Below are 26,399 nucleotides of genomic sequence, written 5' to 3'. Positions count from 1 at the left end.
CGGGCCCTCCTGGCTGCCCTAAAGGAAAAACAAATAGTTAACTTCCAAAGAGCACAGTCCCGCAGGGCAGGAGTCTCCCTCCCTTTACAAAAGCCTCCGTAATTTACAGGAACAAAGCATTTCTATCAATGGCCTAGCTTCCAGAAGGGAACGTAGATACAATTCAATGTCCTTAAGATCTGCAGCCCACTGGCAGGTCCTGGAAGCAGGCAGCCGTGCAATGCTCCTCCAGGAAGCTCCCAACTATCTCACGGTTCATCCCTTACTGGAAGGAAAAACCGTCTTAACTTGACAATGGCAAGGCCTCAGGTATCCCTTGAGTCTTCTTTAACATATAAAAATCCTTTTGAAACCTCCCTTTCCCTTGCCCCAACGCCCAGGCGCCCAAGCGTATAGTCAGCCACACCTTACAACCCCAGGGCTGCAGCTCTTTCTTGCCCCTGGGTCCAGTCCCAGGGCTTTAATAAGCCACCATTTTGCACCAGAGACGTCTCAAGAATTCTTTCTAGGTCGTTCCCTCCAGACCTCACCCCACCAAACCCTACCTATATTCTAAAGCCACGTGATTTAGCCTTGTGGGCTGCTTCTGGCCGTCGTGGTTATCAGTTCTCAGCCCTTCCAGGCTCTCTCGGGTCTGCTGGTTATCAGTTCTGGATGCCACCAGTACGTTCTGGTTCTAACGATAACTACTCTCAGGCCTTGGCTGCCTTCCTGAGTCATTCTGTCATTACTTGGCAGGAGGCACTGCTTGACAGGAGTGACTCCATCTTGCTCTCTACAAGGCAACAGAGACCCTCTTTTCACCCTTGGATAGTCACAGGTGCAGAGCATCTATTCAGTTTTCTGTCTGCTGCTGCTCCTGGCTTCATGCTCTTTAGGGAGCTTTGATCTGAAGGACTACAGTAATGCATTCTGCATTTGGTCGTTATTATAGAGGGAGAAAAAACTTGACCTCTACCCTGTCAGGTTCAGTCACTGGGGCTTATGAATTAAATTGACAAAAGCCAGGAATAGGAGAAAAGAGCATAAGGGGAGCCAACAAAAAAAGTAGCTGACTCCTGGGGCACCTGGCTGGTTCAGTAGGAAGAGCATGCGACCCCTGATCGTGGGGTTGTAAGTTCGAGCCCCACTTTGAGTGTAGCGATTATTAAAAATAAATAAATAAACTTAAAAAAAAGTAACTGGCTCTTAAATGGTTAAGCTTAAAGGCTTATATATCTAACTTAGTAGAGTAAAAGCAAGGGGGAGAAGATGCCATTATGGGAAAAACCAGTAGGCTTCTTTAGGAAAGAAAAATGGGTTTTTTTAACAAATGAGAGATTTTAAAAAGTTTGTGATAATGTCTATATACCTAGTCCCAGCTCTGACTCTATCTATCACCCCTGTGGCCCATCCTCTGACCAAAACCCACACAGCCTCTCTGAAATGCTGTATCACCTAGTAGGGCTTTCAGAGACAATCATCTTGGGAGCCCAGGACCCCCAAGAAATGCAATTCATTGTGAAGTCTTCTTGCTTGCTTGCCAGGTCCTCCCCTAAATCAATGAGAAGCTCCAGGCTTTAAGTAGAAGAAAGCTGGCTGATTTCACCTGGTGCGGGGATTCTGTTCCATCACTGCACCTGAAAGATACAAATGCATGGGGTGACCCCAATGTCCCGTTGACAGGTGAATGGACAAACAAAACGTGGCATAACATATACTGGAATGAATATTATTTAGGCTTAAAATGGAATGGAATTCTAGGCTCCAACACGGATGAACCTTAAGGATATTATGCTAAGGGCAGATACCGCACGGTTCAACTCCTGAGAGGTACCTAGACTAGCGGGATGCATAGAGGCAGAAAGTAGAATAGAGTCTGGGCGGGGGGTGGGAGGGTGAGGGAGAATGAGGAATCATATTTAATGGCTGCAAAGTTTGAGCTGGGGGTGGGGAAAAGGTTCTCGAGATGGACGGTGGCGATGTTACACAATAAAGTGAATATACTTAACACCGCTAACGGCACACTTAGAAATGGTTGAGATGGTAAATTTTATGTTTATATATATTTTAATACAGTTAAAACAAAATTTTTAAAAGATTTTCTTTTTTTTTAATTTTTTTTTTTTAAGATTTTATTTAGTTATTTGACAGAGATCACAAGTAGGCAGAGAGGCAGGCAGAGAGAGAGAGAGGAAGGGAAGCAGGCTCCCTGCTGAGCAGAGAGCCCGATGCGGGGCTCCATCCCAGGACCCTGAGACCATGACCTGAGCCGAAGGCAGAGGCCTAACCCACTGAGCCACCCAGGCGCCCCTAAAAGATTTTCTTTTTAAGTGATCTCTACACCCAACACGGGGTTCAAACTTACACTCCTGCGATCAAGAGTCACATGTGGGATGCCTGGGTAGCTCAGTCATTAAGCACCTGCCTTTGGCTCAGGTCAAGATCCCAGGGTCCTGGGACACCTGGGTGGCTCAGTGGGTTAAAGCCTCTGCCTTTGGCTTGGGTCCTGATCCTGGGGTCCTGGATCGAGCCCCACATGGGGCTCTCTGCTCCGAGGGGAGCCTGGTTCCTCCTCTCTCTGCCTGCCTCTCTGCCTACTTGTGATCTCTGTCTGCCAAATGAGTAAATAAATAAATCTTTAAAAAAAAAAAAAAAAGATCCCAGGGTTCTGGGTTCGAGCCCCACATCAGGTTTCCTGCTCAGTGGAGAGTAGCTTCTCTCCCTGCCTCCACCCCTCCACCTAGTCACTCGCTCTCTCTCAAATAAATTTTTACAAATTTTTAAAAAGATTTTATTTGCTTATTTGTTTATTTATTTGTTTGCTTATTGTTTATTTATTTATTTATTTATTAGAGAGAGAGAGAGGAAGCAGAGACAGAGCACTAGCAGTGGGGGAGAGGCAGAAGGAACGGGAGAAGCAGGCTTCTTCCCGCCCAGCAGGGAGCCTGATGCGGGGCTCAATCTCAGGACACTGGGATCATGACCTGAACCAATGGCAGGTGCTTAAGGGACTGAGCCACCTGGACGCCCCATTAAAAAAATAAATACATAAAAAATAAAACCTTAAAAAAAACCAAACCAAACAAAACAAAACAAAAAAAAACACAGAGTAGCATGCTACACCAACTGAGGCAGCCAGGTGCCCCCCAAAATGTTTGAATATGAATGGAATTGGGAGCATTTGGAATACACAGGTGGCCATGTGCCAGTTCTCTGTAAAGCCCTGAGTAGGCCAGAGCCACCAGAGGGGTCTGGTGTGCTCCTCAGGAAGGCAGACACCCCTGGGAGAGAGAACGGTGCTGCAGTCGGCTTCCAAATAAGGAGGGGCACGAGCTATAAATAGCTGCTAGGACGAGTTGGGGCATGTCTTGACTTCCAGATCAGCTCAGCTGTTAGCCGCCTGGGAGACTCAGGGCTATAGCTCCCTCTTTGTCTCCTCCCTCTTCCCCCACCACCTGTCCAGCCAAGGGTACCAGCTCCTCCTTCCTTCTCCCATCTGCCCAGTGGCACCATCAGCTGAAGGTTCTGGAACTCTGCCCTGAGCCGGCTTGGAGGCCACATTTCCTTGGTGAGGGGAGGCCCCAGGTGCTCCAGGAGTCAGTCAAGTCTGGGGTCAGGGAGGGACCTCTTCTATGTTACAGGTGGGAAACAGAAGGGCAGGAGGTGAGGACGTGTGTCCCAAGTTCATAGTAACTTGGAAGCACAGCTGGGCAAGGAGGCTGCAGGCCCCATTTACCCCCATATTCACTCCCGTTTGATGATGAAGCCCCCCTCCCTGCCCCCTATGAAAGCAAGTGGAAATCTGGAGCAGTGGCTGAAATAAATTGTCCCTCCCCTCCGTGAGGCCAGGACATTGTCAGTTTGCCGTGAGATACCGATTTGCTGGGCTTGGCACACAACGCACAGGGAAGAGGGTGAAGTTTTCTTTCCTCTTTGTGATTGTGTGTGTGAGCAAATGAAGTGTGTAGAACCAACATGCCCAGTCTAAACTGAAGGGGGTCAGCATAGGCCGCCCTAAAATATGCCACTTTGGTATAGAGGTATTTTGAGCTGAAGGCAATTGAGAGTCAACAGATTAAAAAAAAAGTCTTGGGGCGCCTGGGTGGCTCAATGGGTTAAGCCTCTGCCTTCGGCTCAGGTCATGATCTCAGGGTCCTGGGATCCAGCCCCGCATCGGGCTCTCTGCTCACCGGGGAACCTACTTCCCCCTCCCTCTCTGCCTGCCTCTCTACCTATTTGTGATCTTTCTCTCTGTCAAATAAATAAATAAAATCTTAAAAAAGAAAAGTATTTTTTTTAAGTAAGTTCTAGGCCCAAGTGGGGCTTGAACTCACGACCCCAAGATCAAGAGTCACATGCTCTACTGACTGAGTCAGCCGGAGCCCCTCCTGAATTTTTATTAGCATAGATTCATTTTCTTTTGCTTTTTGTTGGATGTGTATAGAAAGAGAACCAAGACCCCTCTGTGCCCTTCTACCTGCACGAAGTCCTTATTTTTACCATATTCAGATTTATCAGTGTTTTGCTTTGTTTTTATTTATTTATTTATTTATTTTAAGATTTTATTTATTTATTTGACAGACAGAGATCACAAGTAGGCAGAGAGGCAGGCAGAGAGAGGAGGAAGCAGACTCTCTGCCGAGCAGAGTGCCCGATGCGGGGCTTGATCCTAGGACCCTGGGATCATGACCGGAGCTGAAGGCAGAGGCTTTAACCCACTGAGCCACCCAGGCGCCCCTATTTATTTATTTTTATTTTTTCTTTATTTATTTGACAGAGAGAGCGCACAAACTGGGGTGGGGGGCGGCAGAGGGAGAGGGAGCCCGATGTGGGGCTCAATCCCAGGACCCTGGGATCATGACCCTCGCCGAAGACAGACACTTAACGGCTGAGCCAACCAGGCGCCCCAGTGTTTTGCTTTATAGTGGGACTGCTCTGTGTCTTGTTAGAGAGCTCATCCCCCCTTGAGGTCAGAGAGACTTTCTCCCATTGGCTTCTGAAATGTTAGATCTAGGTTTTTACATTCTGGTTTATTTTAACAAGCTGTTAGATGAGACATACCAAGTCCTAAACCTTAAAAATATTAACTAATTTAAACCTCATAAAAGCCCTATTTACTTAATATTACATAAAAGCCCTATTCAAAACTTTGGATGAGGAAACTGAGACATTCAGTAAGTCTCTCCGAGGCCCACAGCTAGTGAGGGGAAGCCAGAATTCAAACCCACACAGTTTCCAGAATCCGTGACTCAGACTTGGCACACTTTGTTAGATACCTGGAATTAATTTGTACGCGTGGGCTGAAGTGGGGGGCCAATTTTCTTCTTTCTCCATATGGAAAACCACCAGCACCAGATAACAGGGTGATTCAGGGATACTTTTTTTTTTTTTTTTAAGAGTTTATCTCAGAGCTAGAGAGCAGGGGGAAGGGCAGAGGGAGAGGGACAAGCAGCCCCCACACGGGACTCGATCCCAGGACCCTGAGATCATGATGGGAGCTGAAACCAAGCGTCGGATCCTCAACCGAATGAGCCACCCAGGTGCGCCATCATTCGGGGATACTTTGCAGAGCAAATCCCTGTTATTTCAGCTTTCAAAAAACTAAAAAAGGAAGAAAGGCCGAGTCTGTGCTCCTTCCTTAAGTCCCTTGTCCTTCCTACCCTCAGGTCTGCAGATCTTCAAACATGGTAGGGAGCCTCTCTCCTGCCCTGGGTCCTGGTCTTGCCTTTTCAAAATGGTGCAAACACCCAAAATGTCCTTCTCGTGCCTCTTCCAGAAGAATGTGGCTGATGGGCCATCCCGGTCTCCTCTGTGGAGGGCATTGTCCACGGCCCACTGGTATGACACTGGCAGTCATGGCCCAGTGTGGGGACGGGGAGGGGCTGGGGACGTGGGGAGCCTGCAAAGGAATGGAGGGTACAGCCCAGGACGGAACGTTCGAGCTGTTCCAGGGTTCAGGGGCCGTAAGCAGTGCCGTGATTCCGGGAGGTGTCTGATGCAGCCCCTGGATGTGTCCCCGGGAAGAGGATGAATGAGGGAGACGCCTGTGTGTCCGGAGCACGCAGTAGCCTCACGTGTGGGGAGTGGAGGGCCGCTTGGGAGGGTGCTCTCGGCCGCCAGGACGCAGGCTGCTCTAACAAGCCTGGTGTTGAACAACTGTGAGGGCAGTGCGGTGCCCATTTGTGGTGGTGGTTAGTCCCTGGGGTTGCTGTGACAGTCCACGGTCCATGGACAGGCCCCAAGCCCACGGTCACAGAGATCTCGCCTCTTTTGACCTCGCTAGGGGTGGCCAGCGAGGCCACCGGGGGAGGAGCAGCAGTTTGGGGACACTCTGTTCTTTATCCACACGCTGTTGAAAGTGGAGAGGTTTCGATGTTCCCCTGAAGGTCTCCCGTGCGTGTGCACGTGTGTGTGCGCGTGCACACATGCGTGTAGGAGTGGGGGGCCCAGGGCACGCTGTGTTGCCTCAGAGGGTTTGGGTGGTAGGGAACCTGGGTGGGGAGTAGGCAGGTCCAACCAGGGAGGGGATGGCAAGTCAGGGAGTACATTCAGGACCGCTGCACCGCGCCCCCAACACTACCTGGGGGGCAAGGGTGTGGGTGTGTCTTTTTTATGATAATCACCTGTGACCAACAAAGATTAACCAGACCCTAAAAAGGAAGTAAGCCATTGAAGGTGTTATCACTAGTCCCGGCTCAGTGGGGATATCAATAGAAATGTTAAAAGGATTTAAGTTCCCTGGTTAGCTTTCTGTGAAAGACCAGCCCTAAAGGTCCTTGTTGGCGACCCCGTCGGGACCCCTCTCGCTGTGGGGAGTTGTTTCCGTATCTTCCCTCAATAAACTTCTGTCCCTTGACTCATTCTTCTTTGTCCAGATTCCTTCTTCGACTCGGTGCCCGGAGAACTGCGCTCTCCGGCTTCGTTTGGAAGCAGTTGCGTAGAGGAAGTTAATGTTAAGGTGGCGGGTGTGTGGCCAGAGTTCAAGTAACCGAAGCCGAAGAGAAATGCACTGTAACATTCTTGCAGCGTGTGTCCTGCAGGGTTTAACAGGTACACAGCGTAAAATGTAGCATTTTAGCCATTACACAGCTTAGCGGCATGAAGTGTATACACACTGTACAGCCGTCACCTGGTTTTTGTTTTTGTTTGTTACCTAGATATATTTTTTAAAGATTTTATTTAGGGGCGCCTGGGTGGCTCAGTTGTTAAGTGTCTGCCTTCCGCTCAGGTCAGGAAGCCTGCCTCTCCCTCTCTCCCCCTGCTTGTGTTTCCTCTCTCGCTGTGTCTGTCAAATAAAATATTTTTTAAAAATTATTTATTTGAAAGAGGAGAGGGAGCACAAGCAAAGAGCGGGAGGGGGTGAGGGAGGGGAGGGGCAGTGGGAGAGGGAGCAGCGGGAGCCCAAGGCGAGGCTCCATCCCAGGACCCCAGGATCATGACCTCAGGCAGACGCTTAACTGCCTGAGCCACCCAGGTGCCCCTGGATTTTTTGTTTTGTTTTGTTTTTTCTAATTTCTTTTTTAAGATTTTATTTATTTATTTGACAGACAGAGATCACAAGTAGGCAGAGAAGCAGGCAGAGAGAGAGAGGAGGAAGCAGGCTCCCCGCTGGGCAGAGAGCCTGATGCAGGGCTCGATCCCACGACCCTGGGATCATGACCTGAGCCGAAGGCAGAGGCTTTAACCCACTGAGCCACCCAGGCGCCCCTGGATTTTGGTTTTTTAAGCACCATATTTTGTCGCGTCTATAAGTGCAGGATGCTGACAGTCCCGCTCGGTGTAGCCTGAACCCCTCTTGCTCTCCCAGAAGGCAGATGCCCCATCTCCAGAGGCTCTCAGCTTCACTCGGCCTCCTTAGCACCTGACTCAGAGGGGCTTGGCTAGGCTGGAGGGAGGGGACCTCTGGCTGGCCGGAGCCAAGAACCTGGGGCCGGTGGACCCCACACTGCTGGGAAGGGCCCTGAGCCACCTCACCGGGAGTCGCCCCGGCGGGTGGTCCCCGCTCGGCTCCGGTACAGGGTGCCTGTCCTGCTCAGGGCTTTCCCCAAGCCCAGGCCGGAAAAACCGAGGCAGTGAGGGCGGAAGAGCAACCTCTACCCCGAGACCCGGGCTAAACTCCAGGTGCTTGGGGCTCTGGTCCGCTCAGGGGCTTGCCCACTGCCACGCCCCCCGGGGCCCTCCCACACCCGCTCCCCAGGATCAGCCCTTCCATGCCTGCCCGAGGGAGTGACGGCTCAGTCCACGTGAACTGGAGTTCTCTGGGTTGGACTGGACAACTCAGTCCACATTCCGCACATGCGGGTGAGGGAATTAACTGTTGTAGGAGCAACAGCCCGAGGTGAGGTTCGGGTGCAGGACTGGGCCGGGTGCTCCTAGCAAGACGGTAGAGGTGGGTGATGGCTGCAGGCAGAGGAGAGGAAGAGGGCAGCTGAGGAGCCTGGGGTTGGCCAAAGGTGAGACTGTTTTGCTTTTTGGCCCGTTGCCCCCGGAAGCTGGCACCAGGCCTGAGTGACTTGTAACCGAAAAGATGTCAGAGGTTGGCAGCTGCGCCCCACCCAACATCTGGGTGAGGGCGAGGTGTGGTCACTGGACCGGCCGGGAGTGAAGTTAATTGGCCTCCCCAGGTGCCAGAGGTCCAATGACCCCTCTCGCCTGCCTCTGCTTTTCCTACCAACCTTTGCTCAGGCCAGGATCTCCCTCTCCTCCGCTGCCTGTTTCAGCCCCTCCTGCCCACCCGAGTTGGGCTCTGAACTCAGCTCGCACTGACTCCTGGTGAAGCCTAACCACCGCCCCTTGCCCTCCTCTGAGCTCATCCCCACAGCAACTCCCCTCGGGATTTTGGGGGCGCCTAGCATGTATTGCCTTGGGTTTGCTTTCAAGCCTCTGCAAGGTAACTTGAATAATGGGACCTTTTTAGAAACCCAAATTCACCAGGTTTGACATCTCAGATGAGTGTGGGTGGCCCCGTGCAAGCTTATACCCATTTCATTTGTTTTTATTTTGCAGAGCATTTTAGGGGCTCTTAGGTAATGCTGAACTCAGGACGTGCGCAAAGAAGTCTTATTTCCATAACTTGGCCCTAAGATGACTCTGTCAGTGAAAAACGTAAGGGAGAATTTGCTTATAAGGGAGATCAGTCACCTGAAGAAGTGAGTCACCTAAGCCCTGTAAATGTCGGAGGACCTTTGCGGAACTCCTGGCCAATGAAGGGCTCAGGGGCTTTAGCCGCAGGCAGGTTAGGGTGAACCCCAGGAATCCGTATTTCGAACTAGTAACCCATCAAACTTGACACAGGAGGTGCCGATCACCCCCGAGGAGATTGGGGTCCTCTCTGAGAGGTGTGGCTGTCAGGCAATGGACAGAACTGAGAAAGCTGGACACTGAAGGAAGGAAGGGAGCTCTGAGAGGTGGGGTGCCGGGTGCCCTCATGCATCGTGGATGGGAATGAAAAATGGTGCAGCCGCTGTGGAAATCAGTCAGATGGTCCTTCCAAACTGAGACGTAGACATTTCTACACGACCCAGCAATTCCCCTCCTAGGTGCATCTACTCGAAGAAACAGAAAACAGGGTCGTAAATAAATCCACACCCATGTGTTTGCAGCAGTGCTGCTCTCAGTGGTCGAAAGGTGGAAATAAACCATAAACTGAGTGTCACTGACGGAAGAATGGATAAACAAGACGTGGTCCAGCCGTGCCCTGCATATCGTTCAGCCGTAAACAGGAAGCACTATTATAACAGGGCTACGGCGCGGATGTACCCCGAAAACATTGTTCTTGGTGAAAGCAACCAGACACAAAAGGGGATCTGTGTCTGTGATCCCATAAACCCATAGAGACCGCAAGAAGAGTGCTGGGTTGCCAGGGGCTGGCGGCGGGGGCGGGGCGCTGGGAGTAACTACTTAATGTGCACAAGATTTTCTTTTGGGGTGATGAAAATGTTTTTTTGGTTGTTGCTAACATTGCAAGTGTACTAAATGCAACTGAATTGTTTATTTTAAAATGACTGATTGTATGTTCTGTGAATTTCACCCCAATATAAGAAAAAGGTGGAGGGAGGCAAGTGCCCAGAATCAAGGAGGCAGCAGGGTTCTCCAGCACCAGCTCTGCCTGGGGAAAAAGGGTCTCATGGTTCACTGGGAACTGAAACCCGATAATGGCGTGCTTCTAAACACATGCACATTCTCCGTGGAAAATGTATGCCTTTTATTGACATTAGAGGACTGGGTTCTTGGACAGATGCTAAGTGAGTGGAAAGACACAGAGGCTGGGTGACGGTGATCTGGTTTAGCCCACCCAGGCCTTACAGCCACACTTTGTTTCCGAACCCAAACCGTGTTATCCATCCACGATCTGCCCTAAACTGTGAGCTTAGATTACAACTCGGCTTTGTTTCTCTTGCCTCTGACCCTCCCCAGCCTAATTTACCACTTTGCAAGTTGTTGACAATTTTTCAGTTGATTTAATTTAAATATAAGCGGGGCCGGATGGGAGGAATGCTGGGAAGATGGGTCGGAGGGCTCGCCAGGGTCGGATGATGGTCTTTTCTTGCACATGTGCTGCTTACGCAGATATGGTCATTTTCAAAAGTCTGTTACGCTGTATACTCATGATCTGAGAACTTTTCTGCATGTATATTGTACTTCAAGCAAAAAAGAAAATGAAAATAAGGCAATGTACTAAGATACTTATACAAAGATGCTTTTCTCAAACTTATTAAAAACTGGAAATAGCCTGCATGCATAAAAGTAAAGGACTGGTAAACTAACTTCTAATACATCTATAAAATAGAGTGTTACACAGTCATTAGAAATGTTGACAAAGATGCGTATTTATTCACTTGGAGGTGGTAAGTAAACAATATGAAATAAGTTAGAAAAGAAGGTATATTCCAAAATATTAAAAGTGATCATCTCTGGGCAGAATACTGGTATTCATAAAATTAACTAATCCGAGGAGCTTATTAGGTACAAATTCCTGAGCCCCCAACACTCAATTCCCTTTCGGTCTCCCCCCTCAACGCCAACCACACATACCTACCCAGGCTAACTGTGCTGCATAGCCTGGTTCCGACCTTGCACCCCTTTGAGAATCTGATATAAACTGCGGATCCTCTCTCCTAAAAACCAAATGGACACACCAAATCTTGGCTGTAACTTCCAGGTGGAAGGAGGTCATCCAAGACTCCAGTTAAGAACCTCTAATGTAGAATGTCAGAGATCAACCATTTCTTCATTTTCCTCTTGTTCTTTTTTTTTTTTTTTCCCTTAGAAGACCCCTTGCTCCCAGCTCCCTAAAGGTGAGAACCTGTGCCAAATGGCACAACTCCTTGGGCCATTGCCAAGGTCAGTGCACATCCCTTTAGTATGTTTTTGTCGGGACCTCTGGTGCCATCCAGAGGGGGTCCGCAAGCAGCGGGTTGGTCGGCCACAGTGGTGGCCCTGAGGCCTGCTGGAGAACTTGACAGTGCTGCTCACTCTCTCTTCCTGCATCCTCACTGTGCCCTTGCAGGACAGGACTTGGGGTGCAGCCTCTACTCCCACCTCTCTGCTTCTGGTCCCGAGAGGGCAAGCCGCCTAGCGGGCACATGAGTCTGACGAAGCTAGCCCCAAAGTTCTGATGACCCGTCTTGTAAACGTCAACACCAGAAGTCCCTCCGTTTATGCAGATCTCGGTCCCTACAACTAGAGGGGAAACATTCCCTACAATATAAACGGGAATAGGGTCAAAGCCGCAGCTTACATGTTTTAAGGACCCCAAGAATATTTTATTAACAGATCGTATGAGGAGATCTCTCTTGTGTGTCCCTCTAAAAGTCATGGACTGCTCGGGCAGTGGATGGTTCTATGGCTTTGAAGAGGAAAAAGGCCAACTGGAAGTGTCCGGCCTGTTCGGCCCGGAGAGGAGTGGGTAGCACGACACACGGCCTCGGCCACCAGGTGGCGTCCCTGGCCGGCCTGGAAGTGCAGCTCAGCCCAGGAAGCCGAACGCCTCTGCCCTTCCCCTCTTCCTTCAGGCTGGATAGGGCCCCATTCCACGGGCACACCAATTCCTCAAGAGGACTCGTGCCCCAACACCTGTGAGCACGAGGGTTGTAGGGCTGCCGCTGCCCTCCTCTAACACCTGCGTCCGTCCCCGGCCCTACCCAGAGGGGCGCCTTGCTTCCCCGTCCCTGGTCACTGCTCCTGCCCTCCTCTTCTTCGTCTCCTCTTGGCCTCAGAGCCCAGCTGCCAGGCAGGATGAACCAGGGCACCACGGCACAAGGCACCAGAGTTTTCTTAGCCCTGGCATAATAAAAAGAAAACCCAAACACTTTTCTTTCTTTTAATACCTAAGAGTAAAAATATAAAAAATCCCAAACCCAACAACGCAAACCATCCATTTGAATGTTGTGCCATGCCTGGTCTCAGGTCTCCTTTCCAGGGCTGTTCTGAAGGAGCAGCACCTGCTGGGCCCTGGGTCCTGGGGAGGCCCTGGGGTAGCCAGAAGCCATCCTGGCCTTTATCCTGCACCTGTGACACCCAGGACCCAGCGTTTCAGAAAGGCCACCAGGAACTGTTTTTTAAAAATGTGGATACAACTAGGAAGAAGTTTTCCCTTGAAGCTGAGCTGAAGGTTATTTCTTGTGGAGAAACTTCATTTTATTGCCTAAAAAAAAAGAAAATGAGAACATGTCACCAGGCAGACAAAAGTGAAACTTTGCCCTTTCTATCCCGGACCTGGCGGGGGGCTGGGGGGACTGTTGCCTCCCACGCCACCCCTGGAGCCTCTCCTCACGCAACCTCCCCAATGCAGGGGATCGTCCCCAGACATGGGGAGCTTTGAAAGGAAGAATGTCAGAGCTGTAGAGGAGCATTTGCTCTGGAACAGGTGACACAGGGAGCACGGAATGGAACATGTCCTGCTTCCTAAGCTCGATTCCCCAGAAGAGCGTGGGAGAGAAGGACTGCCCAGGGGCCAGTGAGGCAAGGAGGGTTCCCCTGGGGCCAACTCAGAGCAGGAGCTTGCAAGGCCACAGAGCAGGGAGCTCTGCATTGTCTGGGCCCCGTGGAGGGAACCCGCCAAGACTGGGGGGACCAGAGGCTGGTGATGGGGACAGAGACCACTGGGCCTTACCGAGTCCCTTCAGGAACTTATTGACACCACTGTGTTCTCCACTGGGGAGTGTTTCCAGGTACTCTTGGGCTCGGACCTCAAACAAACCTGTTGGCAAGAGAAATCCCAGCCATTTTAGTTCCTTCTCACGCGCCCTCTCTTCTAAACAGAGCCATTTCCTTACTGCCATAAAAAGGAAACCTTGCTTCTGAGATGAGCTGCTCCTCTACACAGGCTCTGAATCCTGAGCTGTAGAAGGGGTTTTATTGGCCTTATAATTGCCCAGCCTTGTGCAGTAACTGTTCTGGAAGGCTCTAAAGCTAGCTCCTACATGAAATCCTATTTTATTCAACAAACACCTTCCAAGTGTCTATACTGTGCCAGGCACTCGGTTTCAAAGATGGACTAGACAGCCTTGGCTTTCAGGACTCCTGTCGTCTCCCTTTTCCTCATGTTCTCCCCTAAGAGGGGAAAACTGGCCAAGTGGTTTAGCTTCCTGGGAAACCGTCTGCCATCTGTGGGCCCGGACAGGGCACCCTGCAGGCGCCTTCTCCTCTAGCCCCAGGCGTGAGGCTCCGGCATTGTCTTCCTTTTTCACGGATCTTCCCTGGACCTCCAGGACGCCTTCCACGCTACTTTTAAGCTTTTGTGTCTCGACCTTTCTACCAAGTAGTGATCTGTAAGCAGATATTCTGGTAAGCAGCGCTTCTACTTCAAGGAAGCCTGTCATCAGGAGCGTGACTCAGACTCTAATCAATTTCCTTTTGTCTCTTCAGATCCTGCTCCTCAGAATACCTCAGGTGTGGCCAGCCCCTGTCTCGTCTTTGCAAAGAGCTACAGGAACGGGGGGGGGGGGCAGGGGGGGCTTTGGTTCCTTCACCCAGGCTCGGCCATCACAGCACCCGAGGACAGGGGGGCCTGGGGCTGGAGGCTGTCCTGGGACCCTTGCTGCCTCCGCTGTTCACTGCACTGGCTTCTCCTTGGTGGCGTGTCTCCCCCACCCAGGTCTGATTCCCATCAGTGACAGTCTGCACCAACATTTCTAGCTTTCCGATTCCCAGAAGGACTTAAGATGATGCGAGAAACAGAGGGGGGTGATTCGATCCTCCCTCACATACTCCCCCTCCTCAGCCCTGGAAGGGGGATGAAGTCCAGCCAGAGGGGACAGGAAAAGGGAGGAGAGTGAGTGCAGGCGGGCAGGCTCATGGCGAGAGGACCGCCAGCTCCCCAGGCTGAGGAGTCTTTGCTGTGCTACCTCCAGTGCTGCTGAAAGCGAGGAGGCGCTCACACCAAGTGGGGGCACAGCCATCCTCTCTGCCCCTGCCCGCTGGTGCCACACCCTGCGGAGACAGGCAGGAAAGAAGGGCAGAAGGGAGGAGAGGCCTGAGGAAAAGGAGAGGAGGGGCCAGCGAGGGACAGGAGAGCACGCTCTTGAGAGTTTCATCGAGTTGGCAAGATAGAACACAAGGAGAACCTGCCACCAGAACCTGGAATGTGGTTCCGGGAGAGGCTGGGAGCGGGGAAGGAAATGGCAGAGAAGACAGGCGGGACCCAGGGGCAGGGTGACCAGCTCTGAGGCAGCGGGACGGAGCCTCCTCCGGGCAGACTGCGCTGCTGCTCCCACCTGCGCCCAGGCCCCATGACCTTCCTCCCTGCTCGCTGCCTCTGCGGCCTGGGCGTCTCTAGCTGGCTCGGCCCCCGACGCGGAAGGTGCCCCCTCACCTTTGGCATCCTGCCGGCGCAGCTCCCGCTCCTGGATGAAGCCCCGAAAGGTCTGGGTCTCCATGAAAACCTCCAGGAAGCGGCGGAGGCTCTTGGAGGAGACGGCTTTGCGGAAGGCCTCTCGATGCAGGGTCCTCTCCTCGCGCTCGCCCGCCGTCAGGAACAGGGAGTAGTGGCCCACGATCTCCACGAAGAAGCGGACAAAGGCTTCGGACACCACCTCGTTCAAGGGGCTGGACTCGGGGCCTAAGAAAAGTGGGGAAGGGTGGGAGCCAGTGAGGGCGGGGGCAGAGGCAGAGCCTGAGTCAGTCCCAGGGGCACAGGTAAGGACTAGAGCGGATCATCATTTTCCAAGACAGATGTTATCTAGGGTGGTAAAGTCATTTCTCCCTCCCCTTTAATCCGGTATTTTAGGGCTGAAATGGGGGAGATGGGAACATTTTTCTCACGACTCATTGTCAACATGAGATCCAGATCAAGGGGTTACGCCCCTGGTTTCTCTCCTTGCACGCCCCTCTGGCCAGTTTTCCTACTTAACTCAAGGCCACGTGGAAGGCTGGTCAGCAGCCCACTGGCTGCCGGATGCTAGTGATGGAAGGGGGAGACGAGGAGGCCGAACTCTCACCGTACTTGCAGTCCGGGGGCCCATCATCCTGGTCACTCGCCAGGTCGTTCCTCTGCTCCAGAATGTGCTCCAGGGCCACCTGAAGCTTCCTGGGGAGGATGGAATCCTCATCATCCATCTGTAAAGCAGAGAGAGCAGGTGGGCCGGAGTCCCAGGGCCCTTGGGGATGGGAACCATGTCCCGGCCCGCAGCTCACCTGGCACAGTTTTGGGGTTAGTGGAAGAAACATGATTTGGAGACAGAGATCCGAGGTTTGAATTGTGATTCCATGTTTGTTTCTTTTTAAGGTTCTATTTATTTATATACACCCCACAGGAGGCTCAAACTCCCAACCCCGAGATTGAGAATCCCATACTCTTCAGACTGAGCCAGCCAGGCGCCCCTCTTGATTCCACTTTTTACAACCAATATGAGCCTCAGTTTCCCCACTTGTAAAATGGGTACCAATCAATATCTACCTCATCGTGAAGATTAAAAGGGATAGAGAAGACACTGATGAAAGAATTTGAAAAAGCTATAAATAAAGGGAAAGATAGTCTGTGTTCATGGATAGGAAAAATTAACTGTTAAAATGTCTATTTTACCCAAAGCCATCTATAGATTCAGTGCAATCCCCACCAAAACTGTAATGGCATTTTTTTTTTTTAAGATTTTATTTATTTGTCAGAGAGAGAGAGAGAAAGAGCGAGCGAGCACAAGCAGGGGGAGCAGCAGGGGGAGACTGAGAAGCAGGCTCCAGGACCCTGAGCTCATGACCTGAGCCAAAGCTCAACCCACTGAGCCCCCCAGGTACCCCTGTAATGGCACTTTTTATAGAAATAGAAAGAACAATTCTAAAATTCACACGGAACCACAAAAGACACTGAAAAGCCAAAGCAATCCTGAGAAAGAACAAAGCTGGAGGCCTCACAATTCCTGATTTCAAGCTTTATTAACAAAACTACAGCAATCAAAACAGTCTGGTAGTGCCATGAAAACAGACACACAGACTAAAGGAACAGAATCAAGAGCCCAGAAATCAACCCGTGCATACACGGTCAGCTAATATCTGACAAGGGAGCTAGGAATTCAATGGTGGAAATGATGGGTCTTTTCAATGAACGGTGCCAGGAAATTCATGCAAAGACATGACCCCGGACCCCTATCTTACACCACTCAAAAAAATTAACAGGAAATGAATTAAAGGTTTAAATTAAAGATTAAAGATAAGATCCGAAACTAAAGGTACTAGAAATAAACAGGGAAAAAGCTCCTTGACATTGGTCTTGGCAATGCTGTTTGGACAGGACACCAAAAGCTACAAGCAACAAGGGCAAAAACGAGCAAGGATTCCGTCACACTAAAAAGCTTCTGCCCGTGAAAGAAATGGTCAGCACTAGACATACTGTGGGTGGGAACGTGAATCAGCGCTGTGCTGTGGCAAACAGCACGGAAGGTCCTCAAACACTCACAAATAGAACTATCATGACTCAGTACTCCCACTTCTGGGTGTGTATCTGAAGGAAATGAAATCACCATCATTTTTTTTTTTTTTAATTAGAGAAAGAGAGCGTATGCGTGAGTGGGGCAGGGGCAGAAGCAGAGGGAGAGAGAGAATCTGAAGCAGGCTCCATGCCCAGCACGGAGCCTGATGCAGGGCTTTGTCTCATGACCCTGAGATCAGGACCTGAGCCGAAATCAAGAGTTGGACACCTGACCATCTGAGCCACCCAGGCGCCCCTGAAATCCCATCTGTACCCCATGAACATCGCAGTCCTATTCACAAAGGCCAAGAAATGTAAACAACCTAAGTGTTCATTCATGGGCGAACGAATAAAGAAAATAAGATTGTGTGTGTGTGTGTGTGTGTGTGTACACAATGGAATGTATATACACAGATACACGCATATAATGGAATATTAGTTATAAAAAAGAAGGAAATCCTGTCTTTTGTGACCACATGGATGGACCTTGAGAGCATCAGGCTTAGTGAAATAAGTCAGAGAAAGACAAAAACTGCATGTTCGCACTTATATGTGAAATCTAAAAAAAGCTGGAGCCACACAATTAGAGTAGAATGGTGGTTGCCAGGAGCCGGGGGTGGGGGAAATGGGCAAGCGTGGTCCAAGGGTACAAAGTTCAGGTTATAAGCTCAATAGTTCTGGGGATCTAATGCATAGCATGGTGACTATAGTTAACTATAATCTACTGGATATCTGAAAGTTGTTAAAAGAGTAGGTCTCAAATGCTATCAGCACACACACAAAAAAGATAATTGATTATCTGAGGGGATAGTGCATAGGTGGCTCAATGGGTTAAGCCTCTGCCTTCAGCTCAGGTCATGATCTCAGGGTCCTGGGATTGGCCCCCTGCATTGGGCTCTCTGCTCAGCAGGGAGCCTTCTCCCCACCTCGCCACCCGCCTGCCTCTCTGCCTACTTGTGATCTCTCTGTCAAATAAACAAAAAATCTTAAAAAAAAAAAGTGTCAACTCATCTTTTTTTTATTTAATTTTTTCTTTAAAGATTTTGTTTATTTATTTGACAGAGAGAGAGAAAGTGCACAGGCAGTTCTAGTGTCAGGCAGAGGCAGAGGGAGCAGCAGATTTCCTGCTGAGCAGGGAGCCGGATGCGGGACTCCATGGATCCTGGGACTCCAGGATCATGACCTGAGTCAAAGGCAGTCACTTAACCAACTGAGCCACCCATATATACAGATTTTTAACTGCGCAGGAAGTGGGCACCTCTAACCCGTGTTGTTTAATGGCCAACTGTGTTTCTTTCTCTTTTTCTCTCCTTTTCATTAAAAGAAAAAAAAAAAAAGGCACTTGGGTGGTTCAGATGGTTAAACATCTGTCTTTGGCTCAGGTCATGATCCCAGGGTCCTGGGATCAAGCCCTGCATCAGCCTCCCTGCTTCGTGGAGAGCCTACTTCTCCCTCTCCTTCTACTGTTCCCCCTGTTTATGCTCTCGCTCTCTCTGTCCAATAAATAAATAAAATCTTTAACCCCCCCCAAAAAAAAGAGATCAGGACAATATATATTGTATATAATCTTGTGTCCTGATTTTTTCCACTTAATATTATATCATGGACTTAAACAGTTATTGCTTGAAAACATTTTGAAAAGAACAAGTGTCTGTAGTTACAACCTATACAGACCTTCTAAATGTTAGAAAACCATTCTGTGATAAGACACACAAGACTCAGTGCTTTGCCAAACCCTTGCTCTTTTGGCCCTGCCCTCTGTGTATTTCCAGTCCAGCCCTGGCCAGGGATCGCCCAAGCCCGCCAGCCTGCTTTACAATCCCAGGCCCACCAAAGAGCCTTTCCAGACCTGGAAAGCCTTGTGCCCAGCAACAGAGATGCAACAGAGCAGCGGGCTGAAGCTGGCCTTCTTACTCACCTGTCTGAGGAACCGATTGTTGACGAGGTCGACCACAAGGACCTGCAAGATGGGGAAAAGGGACGATTACTGTCCCCGGGGTGTAGTGACACTCTTAGCCTTCCTCCTTCTTGGCATCCAGACAGGCAGCTGGGGTGGGGGGATGGAGTGGCCCATATGTGGTTTCCTGACGTTGCCACTATAGCCACAAATGATGTAGAGGGGGAAGGGGATGGGGAAGGGTTTTCCAGAACTGCTTGCTTTCAACACTGAAGCCACAGGCTGGGACATGTGTATGCTACAGACTGGACTTCCTGCCCTGTTCAGAGACTGGGTGAGGCAGTGCCTCTGGGACAGACTTGTAGTGTGTGGGTTACTGATGTGGGCAAAAGATGCTGGAGGAACCCCACTGTTCCCATTCCATCAAGTCTGCACTCCCCACTCCCAGGGCTCTCTCTCCTCCCAGCTACCCATTTGGCCTTGTCATTTCTCTTAATGGGACAGGAGGAGAGAGATCCGGAGGAGCGGATCCACCTGGAGAGTAAGTCAAGCTGCAAGTACTGGGCTTTCATCAAAGGTTCTCGGATAAGCACCCTCCCCTTTCCTCCTCAGAGCGGGGCTGAGACCCAGGGCCGTGTAGGGTAGGGCAAGCACGTTGCCTAGGGCACATGGTCAGGAAAATGCTGGGTCTCTGCCTGCATGACCCCAGCCAGCGTGGGCCACTGGCTATGATGGAGGGAGAGCATGGGTCCGGAAGGCCACCACGTTTTTACCAACAGCTGGCAACACAGGCTCTAATACATCCCAGAGACCCTACCCAGGAGCTGAGGGTGTCTCTCCTTCCTTCTCAAGCACATCTGGGGTCGAACTTTCAGGGATCACAGGGTACCCAGACAAACTGTGTGGTTCAAAAACCTATGCTCAAAGACCTGTGTGTGCTGGTGATTACTCGTGGGACTTCAGGCCTCCCTGGGCAACCAGAGGAGCCACATCTGGGGGCCTGGGATGAATTTCAGCAACAGGCGTTCCCCTGGGGGTTCAGAAGTGAGTGGCATCATTTAGGCACCTACGGTTCCCTCGCTGACTGCGGGGAGCAATCCGTACATGAGACAGAGATTATTTAGAGGAAGGGCCTGGGGCTAAAGACCCACCGGAATGCGAGGAGGACTTTCCCTACTTGGGGGCAAACGTGAAAACCCAGAAGTGGATCCTTAAAAACATTTTGGTGGTTGTCTTTTTTAACTGATGTGATAAAGGACCTGTGTGTAGGAGCTCAGTGTTGGTCTGCTTTGTTTTTAGTCCAGATATAAACTCCAGCTCTTGTTAGCTGCTCTGTGCTTTCTTCCTCCGTGCTGGGGAGAGGGAGGGAGGGAAGGATAGGGTGGACGGCTACTTCTGGATCCAGTGTTTCAACATCTGGCTAAGTTGCAGGTCACTGCCCTTCAGGTCAGCGCGTTCATTTAGAGAAAACTGAGTTTTCAGTCCCTGAGGGTCTATTGAGGCAGACATGGGGGGCGTAGCTAATAAAACTGTGGGCCCCCCCACCCCCTGACATTACACTCTTGCAATGCCTTATCCAGCCCCTCCCCTCTGCCCTCTGGCCCCCACGGGGAGGGAACAGGGACGTCTCCAGTGCTCACCTCTTCCAGCGGCAGCTCCCGGAGCAGCGGCAGCGAGCTGGTGAGCAGGCCGATGAGGAAGGGGGTCGGCGAGCACACGATGTCGATCATGGCGGGCGGCAGCACGGGGATGTAGGTGTGCTGCCAGGTGAAGGGGTAGATGACGGCCACCATGGCGTGGCAGCACTTGGACAGCGTGCTGTGGCGGAGAGAAGGGGAGAAGGGGCAGCTTCAGGGAAAGCTCTGGACTGGGCGTGCTCAGGCTCATGGGGTGGGGGCAGCCTCCGTGGAGGAGGATGGAGAGAAATGCACACCCTCCATCCTGAAGACAGGCTGGTCAGAAAAGGCAGCACGCACGTATCAGGTACAGCGTGTACCACAGTCCTAACAGACCAACCGGGCACGTGGGGCCTGGCTGAGGCTTTGAGACAGCGAGAAGGATGAATTCAATGCCTCAGCTACCTTTCCCCAGCGGGCCTTCACCTGCGAACCACATTCTCTACAGTCTTGACCCAACCATTCACTTCCATCTCTCTTCCCCAAACCCTTCCAAATCAGTGAAAGCCTCTTTTCTCACGGATGCTCATGAATGCTCACGAATTTCTCTTATTGAAGATGATTTTATAGTCTAAACTAGCTTTCTCTTTGTTCTCTTCCACACACTGGCTCAGTCAAGCCGAACACCGAGGTGCAATCAAGTGAAACAGGGTAGCGCCGGCCGCCGGCATTCCTGCAGCAGCAGTGAGCTCCCAGGCTCTGCTGTGGACCTCAAACTCGGGTACAGTTACCGCTTACTCAGAATTCAGAACGTAAAAAAAAAATCACAGCACTGAGAGTCTCCCTTAAAGAATCATGATCATGCTACAGCCTTTATCAGCAAGCCCTGACTGATCACAGTCCCCAGTGTTCTGTGCGCAGAGACTGACCTCCTGCGGGGACGAATGGGGGTTGGGGTTACCCCGGACTGTCATCTGGAACATCAGCCCCACCCTGCCGCAGAGAGGATGCCCGGCAGCCTCCCAAGGTGAGCAAGAGCCAGATTTCTTTCCTTCCCTGCAGTTTCTTGTTGCTGGTGAGTCCGCTCAGGGTGGACCCTCTCGGCTCTCATTCTAGTACGCTATTTCTTTTTTTAAAGATTTTATTTATTTACTTGATAGAGAGAGAGAGATCACAAGTAGGCAGAGAGGCAGGCAGAGAGAGAGGAAGGGAAGTAGGCTCCCCACTGAGCAGAGAGCCCCATGCGGGGCTCAATCTCAGGACTCTGAGATCATGACCTGGTCAAAGGCAGAGGCTTTAACCCACTGAGCCACCCAGGCGCCCCTCTAGTACACTATTTCTAAAATGCCACGGGATTTGAACTTCAGAGGCTTGTTAGAAATATGTAATGTAAGAATCAAAGTGAGGGCCTGTGGTTTCTCCCAGGAATGCACCGCACCCTCCTAGGGGTACAGACCCTGTAATGAGCATTTTCTCTGTTAGGTCACCTTCTGAATGTCTGCCCCAGTTCTCAGCTTTGCTCTGTTAGGCACAGTTGCAAGGAAGCCGAGTTCTCGATAGATGAACACTCCCTTACTGGATTCCCATTGACATCAGGCACCTATACAGGCCTACTTTGGAGTTCTGTGCCAGGCCACCACAATCAAGCAAATATCTCAATAAAGGCAATCAACTGAGTTTTTTGTTTCCCAGTGCATATAAAAATTATGTGTTTTTTTTTAAGATTTTATTTATTTGTTTGACAGAGTAACATAGTGAGAGAGGGAACATAAGCAGGCTTCCCACCAATCAGGGAGCCCGATTCAGGGCTCAATCCCAGGACCCTGGGATCATGACCTGAGGGAAGGCAGACACTTAACCAACTGAGCCACCCAGGTGCCCCCAAAATTATGTTTATACTATACTGGATGCAAGTGTGCAATAGTGTTATATCTAAAAAAACAGTGTATGTGCCTTAATTTAAAAGTAGTTTATTGCTAAAAAATGCTAACCATCGGGGTGCCTGGGTGGCTCAGGTCATGATCCTAGCACCCTGGGAGTCCTGGGATCGAGCCCCATATCAGGCTGCCTGCTCAGCGGGGAGTTTGCTTCTCTCTCTCCAGCTTCCCCAGTCCTGGGTTCCCTCTCTCGCTATCTCTCTGTCATAAATAAGTAAAATCTTAAAAAAAAAATGCTAACCATCATCTGAGCTTCCAGTGAATCATAATCATCAGTCACAGATAACCATAATATAATAATGAAAAATACTGTGAGACATTACCAAAATGCGACACAGAGCCACGACGTGAGCAAGTGCTGGTGGAAAAACAGTGCTGATGAACTTGGCTGATGCGGGGTTGCCACGAACCCTCAGTTTGTAAAACAAAACCCAAAACCCTGCAGTATCTGCAACATGGAACAGACTGAGGTTGGCCTGCAACCTCATTGTCATAAAACTCTCCTGAGCCCATTTTAACAGAATCACCTAGCTCTGGCTTCCTTAGAGAGAGAGAAGTGAACTAAAAGATATTGGCCAGCAAGTGAAATAAGCCAGACAGAAAAAGGCAAATACTGGATTATTCCACTTACAAGTGAGGGGCTTAGAACAGGCAAATTCAGAGAGACCAAGGGCTTGGGGAGGCAGAGCGGGGAGCTGTTGCCTAGAGTGGACAGACATTCAGTTCGAGATGATGAAAAAGTTATGGAAATGGATAGTGCTGACGGTTGCAAGCACTGTGAATGTTCTTAATGCTGCCCCTGAATTGTGTACTTAAAAATGATTGTAATAGTGAACTTTAAGTTCTGTATATTTTATCACAATTTAAAAAAAAAAGCCAAGGGCGCCTGGGTGGCTCAGTGTTAACCCGTCTGCCTTCGGCTCTGGTCATGATCTCAGGGTCCTGGGATCGAGCTCCGCATCGGGCTCTCTGCTCAGCGGGGAGCCTGCTTCCCTCTCTCTCTCTTCCTGCCTCTCTGTCTACTTGTGATCTTTCTCTGTCAAGTAAATAAATAAAATCTTAAAAAAATAAAATAAAATTTAAAAAAAGCCAAGATAAAAATCACTTACCTGCTAAAGGAGGTCCTCTGAATATGGCACTCCCTGAATATCCTTACAATATATACTAGCCCCTTTCCATCCACCTGCATCTGGGGCCCCCTGAACCAAACAAAAGTAATGCTGAATCTGTTCATTTATCAGCAAGAGCCTCTTGACCTTCCTGTTTGGTGTCTTTGCAAATAATCACTCTCTGAACACTCCGTGGAGTCCTGCCATGCTTCTTAGGAGCATGGCACACACATGTTGCACTATTTGGTCCTAGTCTTTTTGGGATTTAGTCATTTTGGGATCACCCCCAAAATGAGAAAGATGTTACCCCAAGATTTTATCATAATACCCATAATATCTTCTCATAAAAGGGAAGTATACAAGGCATCTAATACCTTCTTTATGATACCTATAATACCTTCCTTATACCTACTGAGTAATAGCGAGACAATACTTAAGTTAGGACTTATCCCAGGGGGAACAGCAGCAGTAATTCAGCTGGCAGGTTGGTGACTTTTCAAAGAATCTCCTCTCAAAGCAGAGAACCATTTTCCCTCAGGCATCCCTTTCTATCTCAGATACTCAGGAATGTAAATACTGTTAGTGAGTTGCTCACCCTTTGTGTTTAACTTCCTTGATCACTGAACGTGTGGAATTTACTTTGTTCTAAAATTTTTAAATTTTAGGACTAACCTATGTCAGCGTGGGACCAGTCTGCAAAGTTGATCTGCTCACGTACTGCAGTTATGAGGACACAAGTCAGAAAACCAGGATATTGAAATATAAATGACGATAGCTGGGCCTAGAGCAGGTTTCTTTTCAGACTACAGTTTGCAGCCCATCACTGGGTCCTGAAATAATTTTAGTGGGCTGTGATCAGCCTTAGAGACAACAAAAAGAACAGACTAGAAGAGAGAGTGCTGCATTCTGTTCCGGTCGTAAATAATGATTTGTGTGTCGTGTGTGGTGTATGCGTTGGGTCTGAAGGTGAATAGCATTGCTCGTTAGGGCCTGGAATGAAAAGGGTCTCCAGCCGACCAGGACCAGAGAACTGGAGGCTGGAGGCTAGAGGCAGGTAGACAGTGATGGTTCAGAGGGAATTCTGGTAGGTTCCATGTTTTCCTGGGATGTTGGCTTTCATTCCCAAATGACTAGATGGACCTTAAAGGAGACAGTGAGAATCCTCTGAAAGAAGCCTCGTGTATGAAACCCATCTCTTTGTACAGCCCATTTGTCCTGAACATGTCCAAGCCCTGAACGTGCGTTGGAGGAAGAATGGCTCCTGTGGGCCGTGGCCGTGGCAGTGGCTCTGAAGCTTTCCACTTCCATCTGCTCGCCGGCAGAGAATAAAAACGCGGTGCTCGCGCTGAAGAGTTCCTTCACATTTTCAGAGTTGTGGTTTAAGCACTTTTGACCCCACGGGGGTTACAGAACCACAGAATTTTAGAACCTGGAGCCTCTCAGAGATGGAGTTCATCTTCTTTTGAATCTTTTTTTTTTTTTGGGTGGGGTGGGGTGGGGTAATCTTTACACCCAAGCTGGGGCTTGAACTCACAATGCTGTGATCAAGAGTCGCAGGCTCTACCGACTGAACTGGCCAGTGCCCCTTCCTCTGAATTTTAAGAGCTAAAGAGACCTAGGCCGAGGCTGGCCTCCGCATGCAGGGTGGGCAGTGACGCGCTTGGAGGAGGGGAAGAGACACAGAGTGAGGAACGGAGGCCTCAATCACTGCAGTAGAAAAATAAATGTGTTTTTGTTTTTTTTTTCCAACTTAAAGAAAAGAACTTCTGCTCTTTTGCTTTCTTGCTGCCGCATCCCTGGAATGAGAAAGTGTAATCCGCTGCTGGGTTCTCTGGCTGCTTGGACATCCTGTGGCTCCTAGGGGAAGCCTAAGGGGCCCTGCGGCGCTGGCTACCCCCTCCCCCACAACGTTTGGCTGCGGCTGGACGAGGAAGGCAGTTGGAATGGTTCAGGAAAAATGATAAGCAATGCCAGTGCTAGCCAGATACACACAGTGGGCGAATGAATGTTCTGGAGAGCAAGATCAAATTCATTCACGCTCCTGGAATGCACGGAGCTGAAGGACAGCTGCATTCAATTTTGATGGGGACCAATGACGACAACTCAGCCAGATACTATGTAGGTAGGTGCTGCCCGCTGCTCTCCTAACAAGTGGCTTTTGTTTGTTTTTAAATCGTCTGATGTGCTGTTGCATCTGGAGCCCAATGTTTCCGCACCTGGCTGTCATTAGCACCTCCAGGCAGGCACATATGGAGCTGGCGGGGGGGTCTCCTGACAACAGGTGGGCAGGGTTTGGGGATTGGCTCATTCCTCTTGCTCACTAGCCCACATCAGCATGCTGGCGGGGGTGGGGGGAACCAACCTTTCTCTCTTGAAACACTAGATGGAAAGGTCAGATTTTGCAAAGATCTGAGTGACAACTCTTCCCCCAAAATAAATGGCAGAGGAGAAAAGATGGGATTATTTTGAGTGTAGCTTGTGTTTTTCTCCGTCTCAACTGCAAGTGCTAATGAAATCAGTCCCAGGCTCATGAAGGCTAGAGGAGCCTTCCACAGGGGTGGGGGCGGGGGGGCACTGCTAGGATGGGTGGTCTCTTGGGACTGTGGAAAGAACAGGCTTTGGTTTGGGTGAAGTTGAGGATGACTTTTCAAGCAAGCTCGCCACACAGACTTGCTGAGCATCTGCTGGTTGGAGGAGAGGCAATGTTTTGGAGGAAGTCCCAGGAAGAGAGCCCTCGCAGCTGGCTCTTGTTACCGTGGGGGCGGAGGAAAGCAACACCAGCCTGCAGCTGTGGTCGATTTGTACAAAAGCAGGGGAGGGAGGTGATGCCCATGGGGGAGGTTGGCCAGGCCACAGGGCTTCAACATGGGCACAGGGGAGAAGGGTCAGGTCCCAGAATGCTTTGCTATTTAGCAGTGCTCTGTGAGGGCTGAAGCATCAGCCTAGAGCCATCAG

General features: G+C 50.2%; 1 protein-coding gene across 2 annotated transcripts in view; it reads right to left on the bottom strand.

Annotated features, from left to right (window-relative positions):
- Window positions 1-12,290: 12,290 nt before the first annotated feature.
- The window catches only part of DENND2A (DENN domain containing 2A), a 101,886-nt gene continuing 87,777 nt past the window's right edge, over window positions 12,291-26,399 (bottom strand). For both annotated transcript variants that reach the window (XM_032867592.1, XM_032867583.1), the window contains 6 exons: window positions 20,423-20,600; window positions 18,804-18,845; window positions 15,423-15,540; window positions 14,798-15,043; window positions 13,097-13,183; window positions 12,291-12,628 (listed from right to left, as the gene is read on the bottom strand). In XM_032867592.1, the coding sequence (XP_032723483.1) occupies window positions 12,597-12,628; window positions 13,097-13,183; window positions 14,798-15,043; window positions 15,423-15,540; window positions 18,804-18,845; window positions 20,423-20,600 (703 nt within the window). In that variant the 3' untranslated portion in view covers window positions 12,291-12,596. The remainder of the gene's footprint in view (window positions 12,629-13,096; window positions 13,184-14,797; window positions 15,044-15,422; window positions 15,541-18,803; window positions 18,846-20,422; window positions 20,601-26,399) is intronic.

The sequence above is a fragment of the Lontra canadensis genome, unplaced genomic scaffold (assembly GCF_010015895.1).
Source record: "Lontra canadensis isolate GAN:19392208 unplaced genomic scaffold, GSC_riverotter_1.0 scaffold2, whole genome shotgun sequence".
In the NCBI taxonomy this organism is placed as follows: domain Eukaryota; kingdom Metazoa; phylum Chordata; class Mammalia; order Carnivora; family Mustelidae; genus Lontra; species Lontra canadensis.
Note: the sequence above shows the minus strand (reverse complement) of the source record. Positions and strands in the feature narration are given on the sequence as shown.